The sequence below is a fragment of the Myxocyprinus asiaticus genome, chromosome 22 (assembly GCF_019703515.2).
Source record: "Myxocyprinus asiaticus isolate MX2 ecotype Aquarium Trade chromosome 22, UBuf_Myxa_2, whole genome shotgun sequence".
Lineage (NCBI taxonomy): Eukaryota > Metazoa > Chordata > Actinopteri > Cypriniformes > Catostomidae > Myxocyprinus > Myxocyprinus asiaticus.
In genome coordinates this window covers 22,518,381-22,545,603 of record NC_059365.1, presented here as the reverse complement: position 1 = coordinate 22,545,603, position 27,223 = coordinate 22,518,381, and the positions used below count along the sequence as shown (strand labels likewise).

The 27,223-nt window shown below is 38.4% G+C and overlaps 1 protein-coding gene across 1 annotated transcript; it reads right to left on the bottom strand.

The window, feature by feature from the left end:
• Positions 1 to 226: 226 nt before the first annotated feature.
• LOC127412926 (elongation of very long chain fatty acids protein 6) lies at positions 227 to 26,995 on the bottom strand. Its single transcript, XM_051649654.1, has 4 exons — positions 26,710 to 26,995; positions 11,268 to 11,399; positions 10,150 to 10,301; positions 227 to 1,157 (listed from the first exon to the last, which is right to left on the bottom strand). The coding sequence occupies exons 1-4, from the start codon at positions 26,790 to 26,792 to the stop codon at positions 724 to 726; spliced, it is 801 nt and encodes a 266-aa protein (XP_051505614.1). The 5' UTR covers positions 26,793 to 26,995; the 3' UTR covers positions 227 to 723.
• Positions 26,996 to 27,223: the final 228 nt, after the last annotated feature.

The following is a 27,223-nucleotide window of genomic DNA, read 5'->3' as shown; positions in this document are numbered from 1 at the left end:
ATACCTTGACTATTTTGCCTTTTTGTTTTCTTTTTTCTTCTAAAATGATATGCACATCAAATGCTAAACTCTAAGACCTGAGAGAATTTTGGTGCTGTGATGCTAAACATAGAACACACTGTGGCATTTTTAGCTCAACACTGACAGGTCATCCATGGCTTTCGTACAAAACTACCGTACACACTCTCTTGTATCTAATCAATAAAAAATAATAACGGAACTGTAACATGTTTAGACAATTTTTAAGACATAACCACACAAATATAAATTATATTCATATAATTTCCTCTCAATTTAGAATTCATTCACATTTTTTTTTTTTTTTCAAAATGTCATTGAGTCGATTTGGTCCTCTTCTCCTAACATCTATTTCGATTTATTTTAATCCCTTTCTTATCTATACATTTTCTTTAAAATACAGAGAATCATATTGGGCACATAAACATCACATTGACACATTTTTCTTCAACTGATATCAGAATCGTAATGATTTCTCAGTGCAGCCCAATAGAGCTCCCCTAGTGTTGAGGAGGTTTACCTCTATATGTTAGTAGTACATAGATAATGCACAAACTTTGATAGTAGCCCATCATGGTCTTCATTTCTTTCCTCCGCAAGTACATAAGCCCTAACAGCTCCTTCATTTACCCTGCCACTATCCATTCATTGGTCCACTTTTACGTTAATTTTCCCCCATTTTTTATTTTTAATCTTTTGCTTCATTTAATGGCTTTTCTTGGCTGCAGTGGATTTGGTCTTGTTGACGTAGGCTTCAAAAAAGAACTGACAGAAGAGCACAAAGTAGCTGAGGTACATGAGGGATGACCACACTATGTTCTGCACATGTGACGGGCACTCTTGCCCTTGCTGCATCCATGAATACACTAGGTAGTTGACCACGCAACCCATCACCATCTGAGTGATCTGCGTCAGAGTGATGAACATTGCAAACTTGCGGGAGATTTTGAAGCCAGCAGCCCTAAGAGCGTAGTATGAATACATGACGGCATGCACCAGATAGTTCATAGTCATGAACCAGCCCCCACCAGCCACCATGTCTTTGTAGGAGTACCAGGAATAGAGCAACACTGTGATGTGATGATACCAGTGCAGGAAAATCAGCTTCTGTTTGCGCAACACAATGAATAGTGTGTCTCCTGAAATATAAGAACAAGATACAGGATCAGAGGGAGATGTAGTTGGAGGATTTAGAAAGTGAAGAATGTATTGAAAAAATATTAATATTGTAGTTATTTAAAGAAAGAAACTTGGTTAATGATGGTAAATTTAACACCTCAAACTAGGTGATTTGGACTCCTAATTTTTGTAAAAATGTTCACGAACAGAATCACAAAAATCTTAAGAATTTTTTTTTAAGTTCTTAGGATACATTATAAGAAGTTAGTAAGAAAGTATATAGCTATTATGTTTATGGTTTAAGAAAAAAGAACATTCTTTAGAGGTCTTTTTTCAGGAATACATTATATTTGTTCCTTTTTTCGTTAGTTAGAAGAAAAAACAGGAAAAAAAAAAGAAAAGGTAGTTAAAACCCTTTAAGCTCTGAAGGTGTTTTTAAATATTTCCTGTTTCAGTGGCACACCCAAAATTAAAGGCTTATAACTTGAAAAAAAAAAAAAAAAATACAAAATAAAATAATAATTAATTTATTTTTTAATGATATACTCATAAGTTTTGAAACACTTACTCATTCTTTATTATATATATATATATTTTATTTTTTTTTCTTCACATTTTTGAATAATAGTAAAGTCATCAACTATGGAATAACATAAAAGGAACTATGGGAATTATGCTGTGACTAAACAAAATCCAAAATAAATCAAAACTGTGTTATATTTTAGCATCTTCAAAGTAGTCACCGTTTGCCTAGAATTTGCAGAAATGTACTCTTGGCATTTTCTCAACCAACTTCATGAGGTATCACCCTGGGATGCTTTTTAAACAGTATTATAGGAGTTCCCATCTATGTTGGGCACTTATTGGCTGCTTTTCTTTATTATTTGGTCCAAGTCATTAATTAAAAAAAAAAAAAAAAAAATGTATTATTACATTTTAGTTTTATAATGAAATGAATTAATATGGTGGCACAATTATATTTTTGTCTACAAAATTAATTTCAAACATTTAAGCATACGCCTTCAGATCAAAAGATTTTTAAGATCATGAGAAACATTTCAGACACGTGTTTCAAAACTTTTGACCAGTAGCGTAGATTGTGATAAATTTTGAAACTCTCAGCCTAAGAAACTGCTGAAAAATCACAAAAAACAAAACACAACTAGAGCCAAAAAGAAAAAAAAAATGTTTTCCTTATTATTCTGATTTGACATTATATATCTCTGGCTGTAAATAAGGTGGCTCTGAAAAACTGGTTTTGTTTTGTTCCCAATCATGTCAACTGTAATTGAGTAAGATTTTGTGTTGATTCAAGAAAGCAATCAAAAGTTATAGCATTTCAAAAATTATTTATCGTAGTGTACAAAAACGTGTGACCAAAGTGACAAAAAGCCTCTCCAAACAAATTTAACATTTTCATTTACATTTATTAATTTAGCAGACACTTTTATTCAAAGCCACTTACTTATAAATGAGAATAATAGAAGCAATTCATCCAACAAAAGGGGCAACAATATAATAAGTGCTGTAATACAAGTCTCACATAGCTTAGAGCAGTACACATAGCAAGGAATTTTTTTTTTTAAGAACATGAAGGTAGTGTGTTAGTATGAATGGGTTAGGTGAAAAAGATGTGTGTTTTTTTGAAAGAGGCTAAAGACACAGCCACTCAGGTGGAATTAGGCAGGCCATTCCACCAGCGGGGAACAGTCAAGCTAAAGGTCTGGGACAGTGATTTTGTGCCTCTATGAGATGGCACCACAAGGCGCCGTTCACCTGAAGAACGCAGGCTTCTGGAGGGCACATAAGTCTGAAGCAGTGAGGTTAGATAGTGAGGTGCAGAGCTAGTGGTTGTTCTGTAAGCAAGCAAATTTAACGCAAGCAACAATTGGCAGCCAGTGCAATTAGTTAAAGAAAGGCATAATGTGCGCTCTCTTGGGCTCGTTGAAGACCACTTTCGCTGCCACATTCTGGATCAATTGCAGAGGTTTGAAAGTACATGCTGGAAGGCCTGCATAGCACAAGAGCTTGGATGAGAAGTTGTGAAGCATGCTCCGATAGGAAGGGCCTGATCTTCCTAATGTTGTACAAGGCAAATCTGCACGATCGGGCAGTCCTTGCGAAGTGATCTATGAAGTTCAACTGATTGTCAAACACAACTCCAAGATTTCTGGCTGTCCTGGATGGTGTAATCATTGACAGGTCTAGCTGAATGGGGAAGTTGTGATGAATTGCTGGGCTCGCTGGAAGCATGAGCAGCTCTGTCTTAGCAAGGTTGAGTTGGAGGTGGTGATCTTTCATCCAACATGAAATGTCTGCTAGGCAGGCTGATATCCAGGCTGCTACCATCAGATCATCATGCTGGAATGAGAGGTAGAGTTATGTGTTACCAGCATAGCAGTAAAAGCCATGTGCCTGAATGACGGATCCTAGTGATGACATGTATATGGAGAAGAGGAGCAGTCTAAGCACTGAACCCTGAGGAACCCTGGTTGAGGAGACTTGGACACCTCTCCCCTCCAAGACACCCTGAAAGACCTACCTGTGAGGTAAGACTTGAACCAGTGGAGCGCGCATCCTGTGATACCCTTTGTTGTGAGGGTTGACAGGAGAATCTGGTGGTTTACTGTGTTGAAAGCAGCAGACAGGTTCAGCAGGATGAGTACGGATGATTTGGATGCTGCTCTCGCCAGTCTCAGAGCTTCAGTAATTGACAGCAGGGCAGTCTCTATAGAGTGTCCGCTTTTGAAGCCAGACTGGTTGCTGTCTAGCAGGTTGTTCTGTGTAAGAATAGGTGAGACTTGGTTGAATTAAGTGTTTTAGCGATGAATGAGAGGAGGGATACTGGTCTGTAGTTTCTAAAAATGCTGGGTTTAGGGTGGGTTTCTTAAGCAGTGGGGTTACCCGAGCCTGCTTAAATGCAGTGGGAAAGGTGCCAGTGAGAAGAGATGTATTAATGATGTGAGTGAGTGCAGGTAAGATTGAAGGAGAAATGGCTTGAAGGAAGTGGGAGGGGATAGGATCAAGAAGGCAGGTAGTAGGATGGCTGGTAAGGAGAAGTTTGGAGACTTCTGCTTCCGAGAGGGGAGAGAAAGAAGGAAGAGCGAGTGTGTGTGATGTTAATGTGTGTTCGTGGGTTTGTGGTGTGGAGAATTGATGGCTGATGGTTGTTATTTATCTATGAAAAATGTGGCAAAGTCATCAGCTGTTAGAGATGATGCAGGATGGGGAGGAGGTGGGCAAAGGAGAGAGGAAACGTTTTTTGAAAAGTATGCGAGTATCAGAATAATAGTTAATTTTGTTGTGATAGTATGATGTTTTTGCCATGGAGACGTTAGCAGAGAAGGAAGAGAGGAGTGACTGATACATACTTAGGTCAGCAAGATCTTTCGATTTGCGCCATTTCCTCTCCGTTGCTCTGAGTTTAGAGCAATGTTCACGGAGAACAACGGATAGCCAGGGGGTGGGGGCTGGCCTTGATGAGAGGTGACAAATGTTATCTAGACAAGATGTTAAAGTGGAGCATAGAGAGTTAGTAGCATTATTTGCATAAAGTAAGGAGAACTGGTTAGAGGGAGGAAGTGAGGATGACACCATAGAGGAGAGACGGGAGGGCGAGAGTGAGCGTAGGTTAACACGAAAAGAGACCTGAGGAGGAGTGTGTGTTGCGCCAGGATGCAATTTAAGGTTGAAACTAAGGAAGAAGTGATCAGAAGTGTGCAGTGGAGTAACATAAACATGATCAGTGTGGCAGTGTCTTCTGGTCTGATCCAGGTCTCAGTCAGGGCCAGAATGTTGAGACCTGAATGACTAGCAATGGATGGAATGAAGTCAGCTTTGTTTACAGCATACTGGCAATTCCAAAGACCGATAGGAAGAGAAAGTAACTTAGCAGAGGACGTGGGGATAGTGCGTAAGTTATTAGGATTGCGCTGTCTCCTGTGCCTGGAGCGTCTGTGACGAGTGTTAGTGATAGTAGGAATTTGGAAGCACATAGTGGTATAGGATAGAGAAGAAAGATGTCAAAAAGCAGTAGACAAGAAAAGAAGATAATAAGTAAAATACTTAAGTGCCTTGTTGGTGTCCCTGCTCGGTAGACTTGCACAGGTAGGCTCACACAGGTAGACTCGCTGGTCTTTACACGCGTATGTCTTCACACGAGGGCTGCCGCTTCCGCTGTTGCGGTGCGTGTATCAAATATATACACCGCTGTAAATTCGATGCTTGAAATCAGCAGGACACGCCTTACTACTTAGCAAAAAAAAGCTAGTATATGAGTGCACCGAAACTGAAAGCTCATGTGAGATGAGCACGAGAACAAACGCGACTTCAGCACACAGTAAACAAACAAGCAGCTCCTAGCAACGATAACTACTCTAAAACGAGTGAAACAAGTAATAAACACACTTACATGCTGCTGCTGACTTCTGCTGGTAGACATAATAATTGTACATACTAATTACTAATAACCAATTACACATGCAAACACAACATAGCATGCAGACATGATTTTAGTAATTAGATTTCACAGAAAGAGTGCCATTTGACTCAATGAGTCTCCATTATTGAGTCTGTGTCATGTACTTGGTGCCATCTCCTGGTGGCCATATGTAACAGTCACCAATCAAATGTCTCTCTGCCCAAATATGGATGATTTTTGCATTTGACTCAATGCTATAGTTTTGTCTGTGAGTGAAACAAATAGGCTGGTTGTATTAAAAAATTTTGAGAGCTTTCCAACAACATATGACGCATGGCTATTTGATGAGTTTGAGGTTTTTACTGATTACAATAATATGTACAGTGCAAAATTTTCCATTTATCTCAATAATTTTTTTCTCATAAATGTTTTTGTGAATCTGGCCCCTGGTCTCTGCGCAACCAATTGGCCCCTCTTGGATATACTTATCTGTTCTTGTAAACTATCTCACTATTTGTTTAACATGCCGAAGGCTTTTGATATTGAGAGGTATTGAGATTAAGGTGTAAAAACGTGCATCATGTCCTTGAATATCTAACCAGGGCAAAGTTTATCAATGTATTCAGTAGACAAGTCTTTTCAGACAAGTGAAAATACTTGATTAAACTTTGTAAAAAGGTTTGATAAAGTAGAAAAAGATAAGAACAGAATGGCCAATAAAAAATGATACATGAAGAAATGACATATTTCGCATTAAGTCATAAAAGATGCTGTGTGTAATTTATGTTAGAAAACTTATTTCTGTCACCGTTAATTTCCACAAAATTTGATTTCCACAAAAACTGTAAACAGTGTGGTGCTTTCAACTTAGCAACATTGACTCAACCAAAAGCATGAGTTTGGGGCGGGACAACCTGTTTGAACAAGGCAGACAAGGGGAATTTTGCGAAGCCTGTAATTATTTTAGAAATTCTGTATGGTGATACTAGTGGTGAAGAATTCACACACTTTACCTTTATTTGTGTCGGGAATTCCTGGTTGTTTTAGTTGCAAAAATTAAGATAGTATAACATAGTATAGCGTGAAATAGTTTGCCTTTGTGTTGCAAGTTGTTTTTGTATTTGAATGAGTAGCACTTTTCTACTTGAATCTGAGTTAAACATTTTGTGCATTTACCCTAAGTTTTTCATATATTAGTATAAGATGGCTACGTGAGGGTTTTCAGCTGGTCAAAGGTCTATGTACCGTTTACACTTAAGTTGAAGTCATTAAACGTCATTTTTTAACCACTCCACAGATTTCATATTAGCACACTATAGTTTTAGCAAGATGTTTAGGACATCTACTTTGTGCATGACATGAGTAATTTTTCCAACAATTGTTTACAGACAGATTTTTTCACTTTTAATTGACTATATCCCAATTCCAGTGGTTCAGAAGTTTACATACACTGTTAACTGTGCCTTTAAGCAGCTTGGAAAATTCCAGAAAATGATGTCAAGCCTTTAGGCAATTAGCCAATAAGCTTCTGATAGGCTAATTGGAGTCAATTGGAGGTGTACCTGTGGATGTATTTTAAGGCCTACCTTCAAACTCAGTGCCTCTTTGCTTGACATCATGGGAAAATCAAAAGAAATCAGCCAAGACCTCAGAAAAAAATTGTGGACCTCCACAAGTCTGGTTCATCCTTGGGAGCAATTTCCAAATGCCTGAAGTTACTATGTTCATCCGTACAAACAATAGTACGCAAGTATAAACACCATGGGACCATGCAGCCATCATACCGCTCAGGAAGGAGACGCATTCTGTCTCCTAGAGATGAACGTAGTTTGGTGCGAAAAGTGCAAATCAATCCCAGAACAACAGCAAAGGACCTTGTGAAGATGCTAGAGGAAACAAGTAGACAAGTATCTATATTCACATTACAACGAGTCCTATATCGACATAATCTGAAAGGCTGCTCAGGAAGGAAGAAGCCACTGCTCCAAAACCGCCATAAAAAAGCCTGACTACAGCTTGCAAGTGCACATGGGGACAAAGATCTTACTTTTTGGAGAAATGTCCTCTGGTGTGATGAAACAAAAATGGAACTGTTTGGCCATAATGACAATCATTATGTTTGGAGGAAAAAGGGTGAGGCTTGCAAGCCGAAGAACACCATCCCAACCGGGAAGCGTGGGGGGTGGCAGCATAATTTTTTGGGGGTGGTTTGCTGCAGGAGGGATTGGTGCACTTAAAAAAATAGTTGGCATCACGAGGAAGGAAAATTATGTGGATATATTGAAGCAAAATCTCAAGACATCAGCTAGGAAGTTAAAGCTCGGTCGCAAATGGGTCTTCTGACCCCAAGCATACCTCGAAAGTTGTGGCAAAATGGCTTAAGGACAACAAAGTCAAGGTATTGGAGTGGCCATCACAAAGCCCTGACCTCAATCTGATAGAAGATTTGTGGGCAGAAATGAAAAAGGGTGTGTGAGCAAGGAGGCCTACAAACTTGACTTGTTACACCACTTCTGTCTGGAGGAATGGGCCAAAAGTCCAGCAACTTATTGTGAGAAGCTTGTGGAAGGCTACTCAAAACGTTTGACCCAAGTTAAACAATTTAAAGGCAATGCTGCCAAATACAAACAAAGTGTATGTAAACTTCTGACCCACTGGGAATGTGATGAAAGAAATAAAAGCTGAAATAATTCTCTCTACTATTATTCTGACATTTTACATTCTTAAAATAAAATAGTGATCTTAACTGACCTAAGACAGGGAATGTTTTCTACGATTAAGTGTCAGGAATTGTGAAAAACTGAGTTTAAATTTATTTGGCTAAGGTGTATGTAAACTTCTGACTTCAACTGTATGTTGGTGTGTCCCCTGCTATTTATCACTGACAGGGCATCATGAGTCATCACGCTTGGCCTGAACCTAGGAGGGGTTTTCAGGATCCTGACGTTGTCTTTTTTTTCCCCTTTTTTTTTCTCTACAAAGGGGCTGGTAGCCCACTAACTGCCAGGGTATGGGCAACACAATAGGTCCAGGCAGGTGGAAAATTGAACCACTATTCCAGATCTCTAGACTTGGGGTTATGTTGCAAGATTCACATTAACAATGAATTCTGTTATACTCTCACAACCAATTATATTTGTGCAGATGGACACTAGGCTTCTCAGTAGTGCTTTGTCACAGTGGCAGAATAGATAGAAGAGGTTGAATGCATTTAAAGAACAGTCTTCAACTTTATTTTCCCATTTATTTTAATACATTCCCATTTCTCAGTCCTTACTGTTGTTTTTAATAAGATACAGTGACTGCACCTGGAAATACATTGCTGTTGAAAGATCTGAAGAAGTCCATCACTGTAAGAATGTAGTCTAACTACATAACCTTAAAATATAGCCTGCCTTGAGGATTCAACAGTACCTAGTTTTGCTTTATACAAATGCAACATTCATCAAATATTCTAAATGTAATGACATTCCACTCTTTTATACAAGTGTACATTTGTGTGAGTGTTTTTAATATAAGTGTTTTGTGTTATTAAAAACACAACATAAACTTACTGTAGGTTAAATACACCCTCCATTGTTCATTCAAAAAATGACAACAGCTGGGTTTCCATCGATGTATTTTTAAGAGCACTGTGGGATATTGCATTAAAACTGTTGGATGTAAACACCAAGATGCGGAAAAAAATACTTATACGCTCGCTTGAGGTGGATACATGTTTTATTCGATAAGAAGAATGTTTTGTCTGCGTGCTCTAAACCACAAGTATTTTATTATTAAAAGACTTACAGTGGCTACAGTTTCTCCGGATGTGACAATTTTGTTCTTTTGAACACATGGGAAGTAAACACTGATTTATTCACAAATTGTTTTTGTGATTGTTATGTTTTTTCACATAAATAACATTTGACAAATTCGATGGAAACATAGCTAATGTTATAACTTGGTGTCAGTGTTGGGTGTAATGCATTTCTAAGTAATTAATTACTTTAAATTACTTTTTCATTAAAAAAAGTAAAGGGATTATTCTTAATTTTTCAGCAATTTAATTACAGTTACTTCTGATGTAATTGTGTTAAATACTGTATAGACTATAGAATAATTCTATGTAAAACAATAGAATGGATAATACAAAACAAATAGAATTTAAAAATCGAAATTTAACGTCTAATGTTAAAATTTATGTTTTCTAATTAAATGCAGCCCCCTTAAATTATTTGGCCAGTTCATGAATAATTTATTTGATTATATATGATTTATTTGAAAGTATTAAAAGAACAATCTCATGTCTATCCTTGTATTTTTCATCTGGTCGAGGTTGATAAGGGTTCTAGAAAGTAATTAGTAATAAGTAATACAATTTTCAGACAGAGTAATTAGTACAGTAATCTAATAACACTGTAGAAGATGTAATTAGTAGTTAGTAATGAATTACTTTTTTAGAGTAACTTACCCAACACTGCTTGGTGTAAGTATATTCCCGTTTGGGTTAAAGAAATAAAATTAAAAATGAATTGTTCACTTCTTTGGTGTCTTTGTTTTGTGGACATTCAATACCAATTTAATGTCTTGAGGTTGACTCTACATCTCACCTAGTTCAGGTGCTTTGCTGAGCACAAAAGCATAGGCCCAGAACTTGCTGACTGGTCCATTGTAGAAGCTCTGATCGCACACTGACTGCTTTAGGCCTTTGGTCATCAAGATGTACATCATGTAGCCTCCAGTTCTGACGGCACCAAATATACTAATGGAAAGAGGTACAACAATACAAAAGAACTTCTGTCAGTAGAGTCAGACACAATGAGCTTTTGAAATAGTCTGTAATTTAGGAGTTATCTGCACATATAAACACTATTAGGATTTCTGCAAGGCATAACAGTACTAATAAGCAATAAGAATGATGATGCTTTATTTTCATTGGCTGGGCTTACTAATTAACAGTTTATTACATTATGGACCCAGTTAATTAAAGATCAGGTTCCTGTTTATAGGTTTCTAGGACACTAATTTCTAATGACTGGGTCATATGAAAAATCTGGAAATGTGAGGAAACATAGTCTGTGTCTACCCCTTATTAGTCACTATATTATTGATCCCTTTACATTAAAAAATAGGTGACATGGTAAAACTATTTAACATGAGTTAATGTTATCATATGTGAATCATATGTGCAGGCCTCTTATGTACCATAAATGCAGGTCTTTTTAAGGTAACTTGGAACAAGGAAGTGGCTTGTTTTTCTGCCTGTAATGCACATAATTAATCTGCTAAAACATGAAAAAGTTTATGAATACACAGTATTCACTAAACTAATACAACCATGTTGTATTATAATATAACATAAAATGTTATTATGACTGGTACATACTGTATGGAAAGGAGGTCTCTATTACTATGCTTTTATCTTACATTATTATTGACTGTGTTGCATTTGCCACATTATGACATTAGAATTTATGCATCATGATGTAAGTCTTTGGTATTGCCTGTGGTGTTAAAACATTGCTGACTGTGTTATTATCTAGTTTACATATGACTGATTTACATATGTTTCTATCCTCCCTCAGCAATGTGTTTAATTAAAGCAAATGTAAATTTTAATCCAGCATTGACAGGAACTGCAGGCAGATGAGTAGATGCATTCCTACAGTTTTGTTGTGAGATCATTTTTTTAGTAGACAATTTGCATGTAAGACCCAGTATTATTTACCTGAAGACTGCAAGTGTCAAAGACCACAGTACCAAAGGTTTCCTCAACTCAAACTTCTCCCTTTGTTTCATTACATGCCGCCCACCCAGTATGCAGGCAGCGTAGAGTGCAGAGAAGAGGAAGGACTTCTTCCTGTAAGGAGTAAAAAATAATAATAATTTTGTTTAAAAAAAATGTTTGTATCTGCTACAACCTATAACGTGACCATCTGCTCATATTTTAGTCATTCTAAATGATCTAATATTATTGATTAAAATCCATTTTGAAGCTGTAATCCTAAAATATTATGATATCTCTGAGTCGAGTGCTGGAGAACGCAAATGAGAAAGTATCATGTTATAATCAATTTGCTCTCATTTCTACATCTGATTTCTTGCTCTCATCAAAACTTCCATGTTCTCAAAGTCCAACTATACCCAACCTTAATGAGCAAGTTTTGGCATGCTTTTGTTTTGCCTGACAATACACATGGCCTATGTTGCATAGTGAAATTACCAGACTTTGCATATAGTGAGGCACCCTCCTTCTTACTAGACCTGTGACTATTCTGACTGTAATACAGCCTTTTTCAGTTATGTTGTCTCAGAAACCACAGTTATTGAGCTCACAATCCTAGTCTAAATACATTTTGCATATTGGTCTAGGATACTGTGAGCTCTGTGTAAAACCAATAGGTTTTGATATTTCCTTTTTTCATATCACATTAAATCCTGACCTCAGAATGTAATCCATTTGGCTCAGCATGTTTAACTGCTTCAAGTGCTGCTGTCAAACAATGCATAAATAAGTTATTGTATTTCTTCTAGCCTAAATTCATCACTTCTCTGTTGCCAAAATGAAATGAAATAAACTGTTGTTGGAGCTTTTCAACACAAACAGCTTATTGGGCTTATTTTGACTTCTTGTGTTGCTTTTAGGACCTCATCATTTCTGGCAGTGCTGTACTACACTGTGATAGCTGGAAATATCCACAGCGCAACCTAATTAAATTCTGAGGTCATTTTGATCTGCCTAAATGTGATTTGCAATCATTATTTAGAATGTTGAAATAACTGACTTTAAATAAACGAATTACCATCTGGTTTACTGTTGTACAGTTATCTGAGATCTATATATGTATGTATTATATGTACATTAAACACAGACATAATGACAAAAATATTATTTATGTTCAAGTGTACTAACAACACTAACATCAATGAGCTTTTATTAATTATGACAGCAAATTGTGTTCTTTTTTTATTTTTTTTATTTTATATAAGTCAACCAGATAGGAGCTTTCAGCTGGCTAACACTCATTATCAGCTGGCATTATAAGCCAAAACTGTCTCTTTCTGACAATATCATCACTGTGAAGATGTGTGTGATTTTTGTTGTCTTTCCAAGACTCAAAAGTTTTCTCAACTCAAACTTCTCTTGGACAATGAGCCCCAGATGTTCTGCAGGGTTCTGATCACCCCGTTTGACACAAGTATAGCAAAAAACAATTCCTCTATTCAGTAGATTTCATTGAATAGGCGTACATTGAGTCAAACTCAAAACATATAATATGCAGTTCTGAAAGTCTGCATTTATATTTAGCAATCTGTCCAGGTTGTTCCATTTCTTCTCCATGTGAAAGGCATTGTTTGAAGAAAAGAAGGGTGTAGGTTTTGAAGGCACACTGAGCATCATTTTATTTTCCTGCCTACTGGATGTGAGAAACACTGACCTCACTCTGTTCAGAACAGCGAGTCCATTCTATGCATACAACCCCCTCCAACCTTGACTTGTCATTGCATTTTTCTTTGTGTACAAACAGAGGCTGCAGCAGTATGCACATATTTTATGGGACAAATTTATTAGTATTATTGGAAGATAATGTTGCTGGTTGCTACTGAGTTAGAAACAGTGGCTGAGATTGCTCACTCTAACAGAGACATTTCTTCGCTGTGCTAGCAAACAAAAAGCTTGAGAAACGGATGCCAAGACGTTGCTAATAGTAAATCGTTACAAACATCTGTGTTTGCATGTCATTATGTATTCTACCAGAACCAAACGTTTGATGCAATGAAGAAAAAGATTGGCAGGTTCTAATGGAACCAGCAAGGTTATTAATTTAATAGAAGATGGACATTCAGAGACAGATGTGGCACTGAGATGCACTGCAGTAAAGGACAAAACGATCTCGTCCCCTTTTTATTAGTGCCATGTCAAGAGACATGTTTTTGGGAGGACTTCAAATATCCTGCAAGGAGAGTGAATGGCTACGTTCACACCACAGCTGAAAGTGGCCCAAATCTGATTTTCTGCTCAAATCAGATTTTTTTGTACGTTTGTTCACACAATATTTTAAATATAGCCCATATCAGGCACTAGTCTGAACAGACAACGCTCGTTAACTGACCCGGATGCGTATAACAAACACAGATGTGTTCATTATTTTAGTATGTATAATTAATTAACTTATTAAAATAGTTATACGTTTTTTTATTTTTTTTTTTATTATTTTTTTTTATTTACCCAAATAGGACACTAATGACTATCAAAAAAAAAAAAAATAATAAATAAATAAATAAATAAATAAATATCAGCAAGTGATGGAAGACCAGATGGATAAAGTTATTTTAAATAAAGTCATTTGCAGTCATATGGTGGAATTTCCTTACAACTGAAGCTCAAGAATGTAATATAATGTTTTTGTAATATAAAAAATAAAAAAAGAACAGGAAAAATGGCATTATATATATGTAAGGTAAGAGTTATCTGTAATTATTTCAGATTTCCATTTACTTGCTTGCATTCACATTTTGATACACTTTGAGAAATAAACTGTTTTCTGTACGAGTGACATGAGCAAAGAGCCGTGTTAACTCTGCATATTTTCATGCGCATATTTTACTTTGTGAAATTCAAACGAACTGCTAAACCCAATTGTTGAAGCTTATTAATGTCTTAAAAGGAACTGAATGCATTAACTAGAAAAGATATGACTTGAAATAAGAAATTGTAAACTATCACAGGCAAGTGACGAATGTTGAGTTAAGATTGATTTAAAAAAAATTTCATTAAATCTGACCTGGCTGTTCACACTGAAGGCACATAGGAAAAATCTGATACATATCTGATTTATTTCCACATATGAATTTCAGATTCAAAGCGCTTTTGGCTGTTCACACTGTCATCAAATTAACAGATTGGTGTCACATGTGAGTGAAAAAATCAGTTTGGGCCACATTCAGCTGCGGTGTGAACGTAGCCAATGAGTGTCATAGAGTACATCTCAATCTGTGAGGCTGAGCGCTCCAGTGAGGTCATGGTTTAATCAGATGGCGCACAGCTGCAGTAAAGCCCAGCCTCCAGTGCTGACCATCCATTCGAGATGCGAATGAAGATTCACATCGGGCCATGCTGCCTTGTCAAAAAAAGCAGAGCTTGTGTATAATGCGGCCAAAATGATTCAGAAAAAGCTTGTGAGATGGAAGTGTCCTGAACAACAAATATTTTAAAGCAGCCAAACAAATTCAGGTCCTGCATTATCAACTCAGACTAAGTAGGTTTATGCATAGCAAGACCATCAAGTCCTTGAGTGCATCAGACCTGTAGCGGAAAAAGACTAATGAAGCTACCTGCAATAGCTCACATCTGGCCAAAGCTGCGTGCACTTGAAGTACTTCCAAAGCAAATCAGAGCAGCTAAATAAATTGAATATACAGCCTAATAGCAGTTTTAGACTAATGATGGAAGCAGAATTTATTCTGCTAAATTCAGTGATTTTTAACCAAACGCAGCACAATGTTGGAAAATTGCAGGATGATGGAACTCACTATACAAGCACAAAATATCAGCCAGCAAAGATTTTCTACCATTGCAAAAGCTTACATGAGGACATGCAAACTCAGTCCATTTTTGGAACAGTGCCGATTCTACGTTAATGAACATTAAACTGCGAATTATATAAGGGAGACCGGGGCTAGCTGTCACATGGCTATATCTCAGTAGCTTTGCATCCTTCAGTTTACACTGAAGTCTAAAAAGCCTTTGACAGAACTTAAAACCTTTGACACTCACCATAGCTTTGAGTCAAACATGTCCAAATACATCAATTGTGTTTTCTCAAGCAGTGGTTTTATATGTTGGTTTCAGACACCTAGTTCAAAACTCTGTTTAATTAGAATAATTTTTTGAATTCTATACTTGAAACTAGGGATTCTCCAAACAGGATTTTTACAGCTGATACCGATGAACAATTTTTCTGATTGGCCGATCCCTATCATTTAATCTTTTATCAGGAGCTCATATCCGGTGATATGTAAGCTTTCTGCTTACTGTCACTGTTAACTGAGGGTGCTTTCACAGTTGCACTTTTGATGTGCACCCCGATTCCTTTGTATGATGTGAATGCTATTTTCTGAACTTGGGTGCGCCCCTGTGAACTGTACCCGAGTTCACTTGAAAAGGTTGTCTGGGGTACGATTCATGTGAACTCTGGTACAGTTTGCTGCTGATATGAATGCAATTATCCTTAATTGCGGAAGTGAACTGCCGTTGATGCTCTATAATTTGTTCCTTTGCAGGCTCCCAATCGCAATTATTATGGTATAATGTGTTTCTCATACCTTTCCTTTGTCAATTATAATTGCCTTCTGGGAACAGCTCACATTCTTGAAATTTTTGTACATTAAATGCATCCGCGGCAGACAAATGCAAGTGTTGTTCTGTGCATGTAAAGAGACAAACTTCAATACTTAAAACTTCAAAACTTCTTTCACATTGTCATTATGGGGTATTGTTTGTAGAATTTTGAGGAAAATAATGAATTTAATCAATTTTGGAATAAGGCTGTAACATAACAAAATGTGGAAAAAGTGAAGCGCTGTGAATACTTTCCGGATGCACTGTACATTTAAAATGAAGGCTTTATTAAGCTGTGGTAGTGGGCGCGTGGTTGAGCGACGATTTGCGAATGGAGAGCGAGATCAGGAGATGAGAACAGTAAGGATCATCACTTGGCAGTGATTGTCTAACAGCTGTTTGTCGTTGCAGTGAGAGTGGAGATGGGCTTTTAAGAGCGAGCCAGACTCCAGTGAGGGGGAGAGAGCTGCACGGAGCAGATGGTTCCAGCGTGCAATATTTCTGTTGAGCTGAAAAGCATTATTGAGTATGTACACTGAAAAGTGTTATTGAGTCTGTGAAAGTGTGGGAAATAAAGCCCCTTTTGAGTTGGATCTCGGCATCTCCCACTTCCTCCTTTTCCAAGAAAACTACACTGTTTACACTGGTGCCGAAACCCGGGATTAAGGGAGGAAGAATGCAACCATGGATCCCTCACCTACTGTATGGAGGACGTGGTCAAGACCCTTGCCAGCATTCACTAGACACAACATCAAGCCCTCCTCGAGCTGCGCACTGAGCACGAACAGCGATTCATTGTGCTCCTCCAGGCCCAAGCGGAGGACCGGCAGATGTTCTGGAGCTTGCTGCACCAGGAAGGTGCTGCCGCCGCGACCCCGGACCCTGTCAAGATGGGCCCCCTCAATGACCTGGAGGCCTTCTTGGAGCTCTTTGAGTGGACGGCAGGGGCATGCGGATGGCTGAGCACCCAGTGGGCGGTCCGATGAATTCCACTGCTCTCCAGGGAAGCCCAACTCGCGGCGCAGCAGTTACCAGTGGAGAACCTCCTGGTGTACGGCGACTTGAGAAAAGTCATCCTGCAATGGGTCGGCCAGACACCCGAGCAGCAGCGCCAGCGCTTTCGCTATATAAACATTGGCGAGCACGGCCGCCCGTTCGCCTTCACCCAACAGTTCCGGGACACCTGCCAGAGGTGGTTGCTGGCTGAGGAACACAACGTCGGAGCTGTCATCGATCTGGTGGTACTGGAGCAGTTCATAGCTCGACTTCCAAGACAGACGTCGTTGTGGGTCCAGATGCGGCCATCCAGCTGGCAGAGGACCACATGGCGGCGTATTCGGGAGCTGGCGAGCCCTCTCTCTCTCTCTCTCGTTCCCTTGTCTCCCCACCTCCCCCTGCTTTCCGTCCTGTTCCTCCTCCCCGGAAACGAGCCCCTCCCATACTGAGGAGCCCCTCCAATAGCGGCTCCTCGTCTCCTGGGATTGAAATACCTGCCGGTTTCCCCTGCCCCTCTCCGCTCTCACTCCCAGGGTGGTGAACCCGATGTTACGGGCACAGGTGTGGAGCCTGGGCTGGTCTGTTGGGGCTGCGGGGAGCCCAGGCATTTCCGGGACCAGTGCCCGCTGATGGAGGTGGGCTCATTGGTTCGGGTCCAAGATGCGTCGCAGGCCGCCCCCGATCGAGCTGGTTTATCATACCTGTGAGTTTTAAGGGGGGTACATACCAGGCCTTGATGGATTCAGGTTGCAGCCAAACCTCCATCCATCAATGGCTGCTAGTCACAAGGTAAAGGTAATGTGTGTGCATGGGGATATCCTTGATTATCCTGTAGTGACTGTGACGATTCGATTTCGGGGACAAAAGCATAGTGTTGAGGCTGCGGTTAGTTTGCGCCTCACCCATCCGCTAATTTTGGGCACGAATTGGTCAGTGTTTTCCACTCTATTCAGGTAAATTTGTGCGGATGGGTCCTGTAACAGAGCGTCTCGGTGTGGGATTTGTGATGCACTGGCTGGGGAGGCAGAGCCGGGGCCATCTACGTCAGCTCTGCATCAGGATGATGTAAGGGAGGGGGAAATCTCGGCTTCCCTAGCCCTTAGAGGATCCCCACCGGGATTTCACTCTGGAGCAGACACGAGACAAGACTCTTAGGCACGCCTTCGACCAAGTGAGAGTGATTGATGGTCACCGCCTTCAACCAGACATTGCACTCGCATATCCGTACTTTTCTATTATAAATGACCGGTTGTATCAAGTGATGCAGGACGCTCAGACAAAGCAAGATACAACCTAGTTATTGATACCAAAGAGCCGTCAGGAAATGTTATTCCAGATGGCTCATTATAATCTGATGGTGGGTCACTTAGGGCAAAAAAAGACACTGAACCGTCTCGTGGCCCATTTCTACTGGCCGGACATTCGAGGGGATGTTCGCAGATGATGTACTGCATGCCGTGAATGTCAGCTAGTGAAACCGCTGGCCACCCCAAAAGCGCCTTTGCACCCACTTCCACTGATTGAGGTCCTTGAAACTTTCACATCCGTGAAAGCACTATAATTATCGCAGCCTTTTGCATTTTAGGTGATTTTCCTTCATCATTTAAGCGAATGAATAAGGGAGCACCGGGAGTAAGAGAAAGAGATACGCTTTTTTAGCACGAGTGATCGAATGTCCGCTAGAGAAATGATGCATCATGTATCATACCAACACATGATGCATTGGCCTATGCTGACTACACCCTCTGTTATTCAAACTTCTGTTGGTCAAAATTGAGATATTTAATTGGTTACATTTAAATCTATTTTATATCATGATTCATTTTTTGTTTTTTAAACGGTCGCTTACTTATATTGCTACATATCGTGGCGCTGGCACAATATATCGTTACACCCCTAACAAATACAACCTTACTGTAAAGTGTTACCAAACTTTTACACCAAGATAATCATATTTTTACTAAAGTTTTTGGGTAAATGAGTCAACTCAGCAAAACCACACTAGCATACATTCAGACAACTATAGTCAACTATATAATGGAGATTTTAACACAGAGAGGTTAAACTGTTTTCTCAGGACACGGATATTTTTAATGTCAGGTCAGACAAGTTGTCACATTAAAAAATGTAATGTAATTTATTATTTACAATGATTTTTGGGACAACATTTAGCTGTTTTAAAGTAAAAAGTGTGACAACTAGTCTCCCCCATGTAAGTATAGTTATAGTGAAATACTGCTTTGTTTTCTTGTACCAGTAATCATCTGGAAAGAACTTTAAATTGCTGTTTAATATCTGAGCGTAAAGAAGGGGTAAGGCTGAGCAAACTCATGGCTGATGTTACACTTTGTGACATGGTAAAAAGGGCTGTAGCCAGAGGTATCTGTTCTTTCTCTACAGCCCTGTCCAAACATCAAATACAATCTCTGCTTCAGGGTTACTCGCAATGAAAATAGAAACAAGGTGACTGCTCTTTTAGAGGTCAAATTTTGAAATGCATTTGTTGTGCTCTGAGCTGTGGTGAGTGTCAAAGGCTTTAAGTTCTGTTAAAGGCTTTTTATATTTCAGTGTCAACTGAAGGATGCAATTAGAGCAAATCTCATTCATAAAGTTTAACATTCAAGGTAAGTGACAGTATTTTTCTGAGACTGAATCTCACTACACAGTGTTGGGCAGTGACTGTATGCATTTGTAAGATTATATTCAATAACATTTCTTTCAACTAGCATCAGTCTGATTGTGTCAGGAAACTATGCCTGATTGTCTTTTATTTTGAGAGACAGACTATCTTAAAGCCAAAGTATACATCAGTTGTATGGGTTGCTAATTGGAATGCACACTGTATGCGTGATGCAAATTTCATCATCAGCACATTCTGCACAGGCTGTCGCCATACTGCCAAGATCTTCTCGACACGAGGACAATCCTTGTCTGTGCACATCATCGGCGCATGCGCCTAGCATTGACTGTAGTAGAAGAGTATCACAAAGCAGTCATAGTGCGTATGCGTCAGACGTGTTTGTATTTGCTTGCGGTCAAAACAGTATACTTTGAAAGGCAACACGGTTGATAGGGCGTGATCCGATTTGGAACACAGAAAAACGTACTATACTTGGGTCTTGACTATGCGATAGAGCTCATTACAGAACATTTTTGTGCAGTGTATCACTGTGAGAATAGAGGATAAAAATACACCCAGATTAGAGAATGACCTGCAGCTACCTACAACCTTAGGCTAATTCTCTGTAGTCAACCCAGACCAACAGCAAATATGGCACACAGCACAGGCTATGACTACTCTTTGTCTCATTGATCTTTGCTGAAAGTGTTTTGCCTATCAAAAAAATAAAAATAAAAATAATAATAATAAAAATTATCACAAAAGTAACATCTAAGATGGAGGGCCTATTTTAAGACTGCTACATCTTAAGAGTATTCAATATGTCATACGCGCAAAGTCAGTTGGCATGGCCATAAAGCTTTGGTATTTTCGTGTTCGTCTAAGTGCAAGTTGGTTGTGAAAATCACGCGTGCACACAAAGCCCTAATGGACTGCGTTTAGTGCAATTTAATTCGGAGGTTCTTCTCCAGTAATTGCACCATCTGCACCCTATTTTATATTCCATTCCCTGTGAAGCAACGTCTATATAAAAGAAGACAGCACATTCATAAGAATTTGATAGTGTAAATGGGCTGTATGCAATGAATATATTTGGGAGAACAAATCGATTTACCGATGCATTGCGATTTTATTTCTCCAACAATTCTGAATCGATATCGAAATTCAGGATTGATTCTGAGTCAATGAAAACCGTGGCAGGGTAGTGGCGCTTAAGTGCAAACCAGAGACAGAGCTGCTAGAAAACAAATGGTTAGACGCGCACACTAACTAAAGCCAAGCGCACACTACACGACCATTTGAAATTACGTTCCTGAAATGTATTCACAAACTTGCGCACATGGCAATGGGAGAGTTTATTCATGATAAGTCAACAAACAGCATGAAAGACAAGCTTGTGCCTGTTATTGCACTGTTTTGCACAGAACAGGAACAAACAGCTAGAAATAAAGTTGAGACAGCATGTTTGGAAGACCTGGGTAATGTTTTAATGAATTATTTTCTACTTTTTGTCTCCTGCTTCCCAATGTCTTTTCTTTTGCGCTCTCTATATTTCATTGGCATTTGCTTGTTGCCAGTCTCTTGCTTGTCGGAACAGAGTGCACACCTGATGACCCGTCAGACAAATTTCAAGCAGGTGAGACTTCTAGTCACAGAACAAACAGATGGAAAATTTCTTAAGCAATAATCTCGCTATTTGTGCCGCTGTACTATCATCTGTGGGGAAGAAAGGAGAAGCTGACATCTGCACGCCCACAGAAGCAGATATCTTATGTAGCTATCCTGGAGGGGCAACCTATATTTGTGGTTTTAGTAAAAACAAAAAAACAAAAATTGCTTGGGATAGATTAATTCTAATTAATAATTAAACATTCTTAAATACAAATTATTAACAATGCTTTAAACAAACAAATGTATTTAAATATAATAAGTTGATGAATTTGATAACATTTTTTAGTGTTTTGATAGAGAACCAATATTTATTTTCTGTTATTTATTTTCTTGTGCTTTAAAGAGATTAATTTTGATAAAAAGGTTCTAAAGAAAGAAACTAAAAATTGTGATATTCTACTAAACTGAGTGTTTTGATAGAGAACTTTTTATTTAATTTGATGGATATTCCATGTTTTGTTCACTGATGGTATGGTGCATACTGAATGTAAAGGGCCACTTTGTTCATGAAATAAAAGAAATAATTAAGTCATTATTTATAACTTTTTTATGATGACATTCCTGCCATACAAAGGCTGCAACTACACAGTAACTACACAAACAAAACAGCTGGTTGTGAAAATCCATTCCCTGTGAAGCAACGTCTATATAAAAGAAGACAGCACATTCATAAGAATTTGATAGTGTAAATGGGCTGTGTATCAAAACACAACGTGTAGAAAATAGGTAGATTAAAAAAAACCCACTTAATGAATTTCGTAGCAGGAATGCACGTCTTGTGCAACATTTTAAGTATCCCCGCACATTCCGAGTTCACAGTACGCAGTACATTTTTCATTTTTACATGTTGGTGAAAAGCAATAATCCACACACTGGAACACAAAAAAATCAACAGTTTCATTCTATAGGACTAAAAATCCATGTCTCTCTGTGCATATGTCTCATCATCATATCTCTCTGTGCAGCGTAGACTGTTTAATGTGCATGCGCTCTCGATAAGGCACAGAGCGCAAGTTTTATTCCCACTGTAAAAAAAGCAATTTTCTCTCATTAATTTGCCTTTAGAGATGAAGCGCCAAATGAAACGTAATAAACTTTGTTAAACCCCAGTTATACACGTGTCTGGAAATCACGAGCTGTTCAGTATCCAAAATGTAAGTATACATTTAATTAGGTAATGTTTCAAAATGTAATCATTTATTCAACATTATAATGGCATTTGATATGAAAAGAAGCAAAATCACTATGGCTATTAGGCTATTATTATCAGAGCTGTTTAGCTGCAGGGTGAAGATGAATATTCAAAACAGTCTACTTCATAACATCCTCATGAAACACCAGTTACATGTCTAATTTCTGGACCGTACAGGTATTTTTGTTTATGTGCTTTGTGCATCAGTCTGTGTTGGTCTTTAGGTTGTCTGATTTCATGTTATATACACATTCTTAATTCACAGATTAGGCCTAATATCTCCCTAATGTATATTACACGTCACAACCGATTTGGCAGCAAGTCTCTTCTCAGGGATTCATATGTTTATTACATTCAGACAATAATCACATATTTAACTCAGTGATTAAATCTTTGATCCTGTGTGTGAATACACTACACATGGCCAAAAGTTGCATGACAGCATGACTAAACGGGTGACCGAAAACCCATCATCTGCACAACATAACTCTTCACTTAAAAACTCATGTGTAAATGGCAGGACAGCTAAGGTTAATATGATGTATTTATGAATTTATATCTGTAAAGCGCTTATATGGGATCACATAAGGCAATCTTGCAAATTATAAATGTGATTCAGTTTGGGGGGACATTGTCTTAAAAACATAATATATGTAAAAAAATTATTATCTTTGGACACATTTTTAAAGCCATGATGGTAAAAACAGCTATTTATCATTTTTGTGTTGGGGCCAGTGAAAATTTTGGCAGGGCCAGTAAACATCTGAAGCACTGGCCCGACCGGGCCAGTAGAAAAAATCCTTAGCATGGAGCCCTGAGCACGTACACACATTTACTGCTACATACATTGAATTCATGATGACAACTGGCTCTGTCACTGCAATGCAGAAGTACCTGTCCAAGTCAAACATTCAGAGTATTTTAAAAGAAATGTGTCTGTGTAAACATTTTGTTCCTGGGTGCAAATTGATTTTAGTGCTTTTCTTAAATTGAATGTTCACTGTATTGTGTGATATTGTTAATGAAGAACTCATTACCTAAATGAAAACTCATAGGCTGCTTCAAACATTCAACTGATTACCATGCCCAGGCCAGGACACACACAAAAAAAATCCATATTATGTCAATCTCTTTATATACTTCAAGACCTTTTTTCACAAAACTTCAGGAACAGTCCAAATGTCACGCTGTCTGTGGATGTCTAGCATAAATAATGCACAATTTGTTTATCAATGCTGACATTCTGATTCCCTGATAATTGCAGGAAGACGTGCATACAGATCCTGTTGTTGCAATCCTTCATCACAGAGCAGAACATAGTATTATTAAAATATCCATCCTTACAAAGCAGAAATGTGCACCTCACAGCAACTCTCTAAGCACGTATGCAGTTTCATCAAATGTGAAAGTAGCAATTACACAATGTGAATTAACCAACTGATCTATAGTCTTAAAGTGCTGAGTAATGGTACAGCTAACTGGTATTTAACCCCTATTTTCAACCAACCTCTCAGCTGAATGACCTTTGGCAACATTTCACTAGGTGAATTACAACACGTGTGCGATGATGGATGGTGGATTTCGTTATTAGCACAAAGTACAACACTGAATGTGTACTAACCACCTACAAACAACAATTAACTCATACTCAGTCCCTACATACCTGCATCTGCCCAGATCTAGCTCTTTTCTGCCATTATCGTCATTCACCTACCTCTCGACAACACCAGTATTGCAATGCCGAACATTATCTGCTTTTCTTCTTCTGTGTAATCTTAATCACCATATGATGAACGCTAAAAGTAAAATCTTACCATTAACTGCAAAACAGAGTAGGGTGGTTTCCCACAGTGAGTCTGTAGTAAGATTCTTATTGCCGCACTGCTGCTTACTGGGTGTTTTTAAGGTACTGATCTTTGGGCAGCTGCTTTGATCTGTATTGTGAAAAATTCTACCAAAATATAGTGTGAAATTAAATTCATTTGACTGTCAGCAATAAGGATTTCATTACAGAGGAGGGCAAATCTTTGTTATAGTGTTATGTCTAGAGGCAACGTTCTGCTGATTTAATACCATTTATCTTGGCAAATTCAGCTTAATGACCTCAAAGCAGTTCATGGTGTCTGATCTCTTTGTGTAAATTCTTAATAACAGTACATCTATGTTAAAACAGAGGTGCATGACCTGTTGTCTGGAGGACTATTGATTCTGATTCTCTTAAAAAATCGGCAAGAAGTATGAACTAAATTAACATGGAGCACAAAGCCAAAAATCGCAGTTACAGTCAGGCACTTACAATGGAAGTGAATGGGGCCAATTATTGGAGGGTTTAAAGGCAGAAATGTGAAGCTTATAATTTTATAAAAGCACTTACAGGAATTCTTCTGTTAAAACTCATGTATTATTTGAGCTGTTAAGTTGTTTAAATCGTCATTTTTACAGTTTTAGGGTTTGTTGACATTACATTTTCATGGCAACAAAGTTGTAAAATTGGCTATAACTTTACAAATAAAGATTTGTAGGTGATGTCATCCCACTAAAATCATGTTAACATGCATATAGTCTACGTCTTGCAGCTATACTTTTGAACTAGTGAGTATTTTAACGTTTACAGATTTACCCTATTCACATCCATTGAAAATGCCATACTGTAGCCCAGAATTTAGCTCTTTTATTTTTTTTATTATTTTTTTTTTTTTTATAGAAAAGAAGGGGCAAGTCAAAATTTATATTTGTGGCAATCGATATAATGCACACAATTCTGTCGATTGAGCTTGACGTGTACTGAATCCCGAATATTCTTTTAAGAACAGAACAGTTGCTGCAACAGCATGGATCAATATGAAAGTTGGAACAGGAATAAAAACCCCACCAGATTACAACACCGAGGCCATTATCATAATCTTTCAAATAGTTAATGTGACTACTAGGAACTATTATGAAACCATGAAACTTGTGGCGGTTGCATGATAACCAAATAGCCTACCTGGAGGGAAACATGAGTTTATGGGCCTGTTCTGAATTGTATTTAATTATTAATGTTGCATGATTAAATATGCTGTCTGGTTGTCTCTAAAAGTGTCAAATGCCTATGTGTTTAATTATGTTTTAAATGTGCATCTCAGTTTTAGAAAAGATGACACTGACAAACAAGTTAATGAACCCCATCTTCTTTCTCGCATTACATTATTAATCAGCAGAAATAGACAGGCTAAAGCGTTTGTGTTTTTTTTTGTTTTGTTTTTTTTTTTTTTTTTACCAACCAAATTAAATCTAAAACCATAAATTCACAACAGGTTCATGTGGTCTTCATTCAATAGTGCGCGAAGCAAGATGATAAATGCGATGCAAGCAACCCAGAGAAGTCGGGACAGTGATGCCGAAACGTGATTGGTTAGATGTCTGTCAGCAGACATCTTAAACTGCCTCCCATTGGTCAGTGGCTATGAATTCTAAACCAGCCTCACTTCTGCGTCTCTCCACACGCGCTACAAAATGACAAACGCGTGAAATTGATCCATGGCGAGTAATCGTGTCGCCGTTACTATTTGTCAGATGTATTTCTCAGCAGGGAAACGTGCCAGATGTGCAATAACGCTGATCATTTCTGCAAGAATGAAAAGATAATGCTTGCACATGCACATACAGGGAGATACACTTAATTAAAAGCATAGGCTACATTAAGTCTTCCGGTTTAATGAATCTAGCTTTCATGTTTTACTTAATAGATATTAGTGGGCTATGCTAGGCTCCAGGCGATCTACTCCAGACAAGATAACCACCAAGGCTATTGGAGACCGATTACCTGATATTTTATGTAGCCAAATTAAGTTATCTTTGTTTTTCTTATTTGATCTGCATGTGATATTGACGGCATCCTAGAGGATGAAAATTCCAGTAATGAAAGACACATAAAGCACAGCATCACCTTGAACAGGCTTTAAATCTAATTAGAGAGCAGCGATGTTTTAAATAGCCGCACTCATTATGTTCAGATCATTTAAGATCTTCAATAGAACGCCATGTTGAAATAATACTGATGTCACATCATGGGTCTCAAGGGGGTAAAACTCTCTGTGCTCTCGTGGTACGGATGGTAGCATACATGTCTAAAACGGCGGCAGCCAGTGACTTTCAGGAGTCCCCTGGCGATTTGCAAAGAGCTTTCGGCTAATGCATGGTTAAAATGTTTAATACGCTATTCAATCACTGCAACGCAATATTGTTTACTAAAATATCTTCGTATCTGATGATGCAACAGCTTCAAATCGTGCCCTGGTTTACGGCTGTGATTATCTCGCATCACCATGGTTCAGCCTATCCTTTATCAAGCAACAGAGCTACTGTACCAATTCTCTTGCATCCATCGAATGGCTTCTTCTTCATTGAATTGCCTCTCGAATTCGTACTCTTGCAGCGCCAGCACCGACATGATTTCTCGGCTGCTTCCTTCAAACGCTTGTAGAAGAACAATAGCCTTTATTTCTCGACTAAATGAGTTGAGTTTCACGGATTTCTGATCTATTTCTCGCAGGCTCAGGTTCAGCCTTGCCCTCGCATCGCTCTAAACACGTCCAGGACACTCGTTGAGTTGTTCTCGAATGTCAGTCTATTTGACTGTCAACCCGTACACCGGCATACGCCCTCCTCTCTTGCGAGGAAGAGGACCGCAAGGTCCTAACGCCGGAGAACTGATGCATCCTCTTGTTCTGTCGTTATCCTCGACTACCTTGACCTTTGGCATAGATTTAAAAAACTATCCGTTTTTAGTGTTTTTTGCCAATGCTATTGCAAATAGTTTGCAGTCTACTACAAAATATTGTACAGCCCACATTTTGGGTCAAATGTCACTCATAACACATT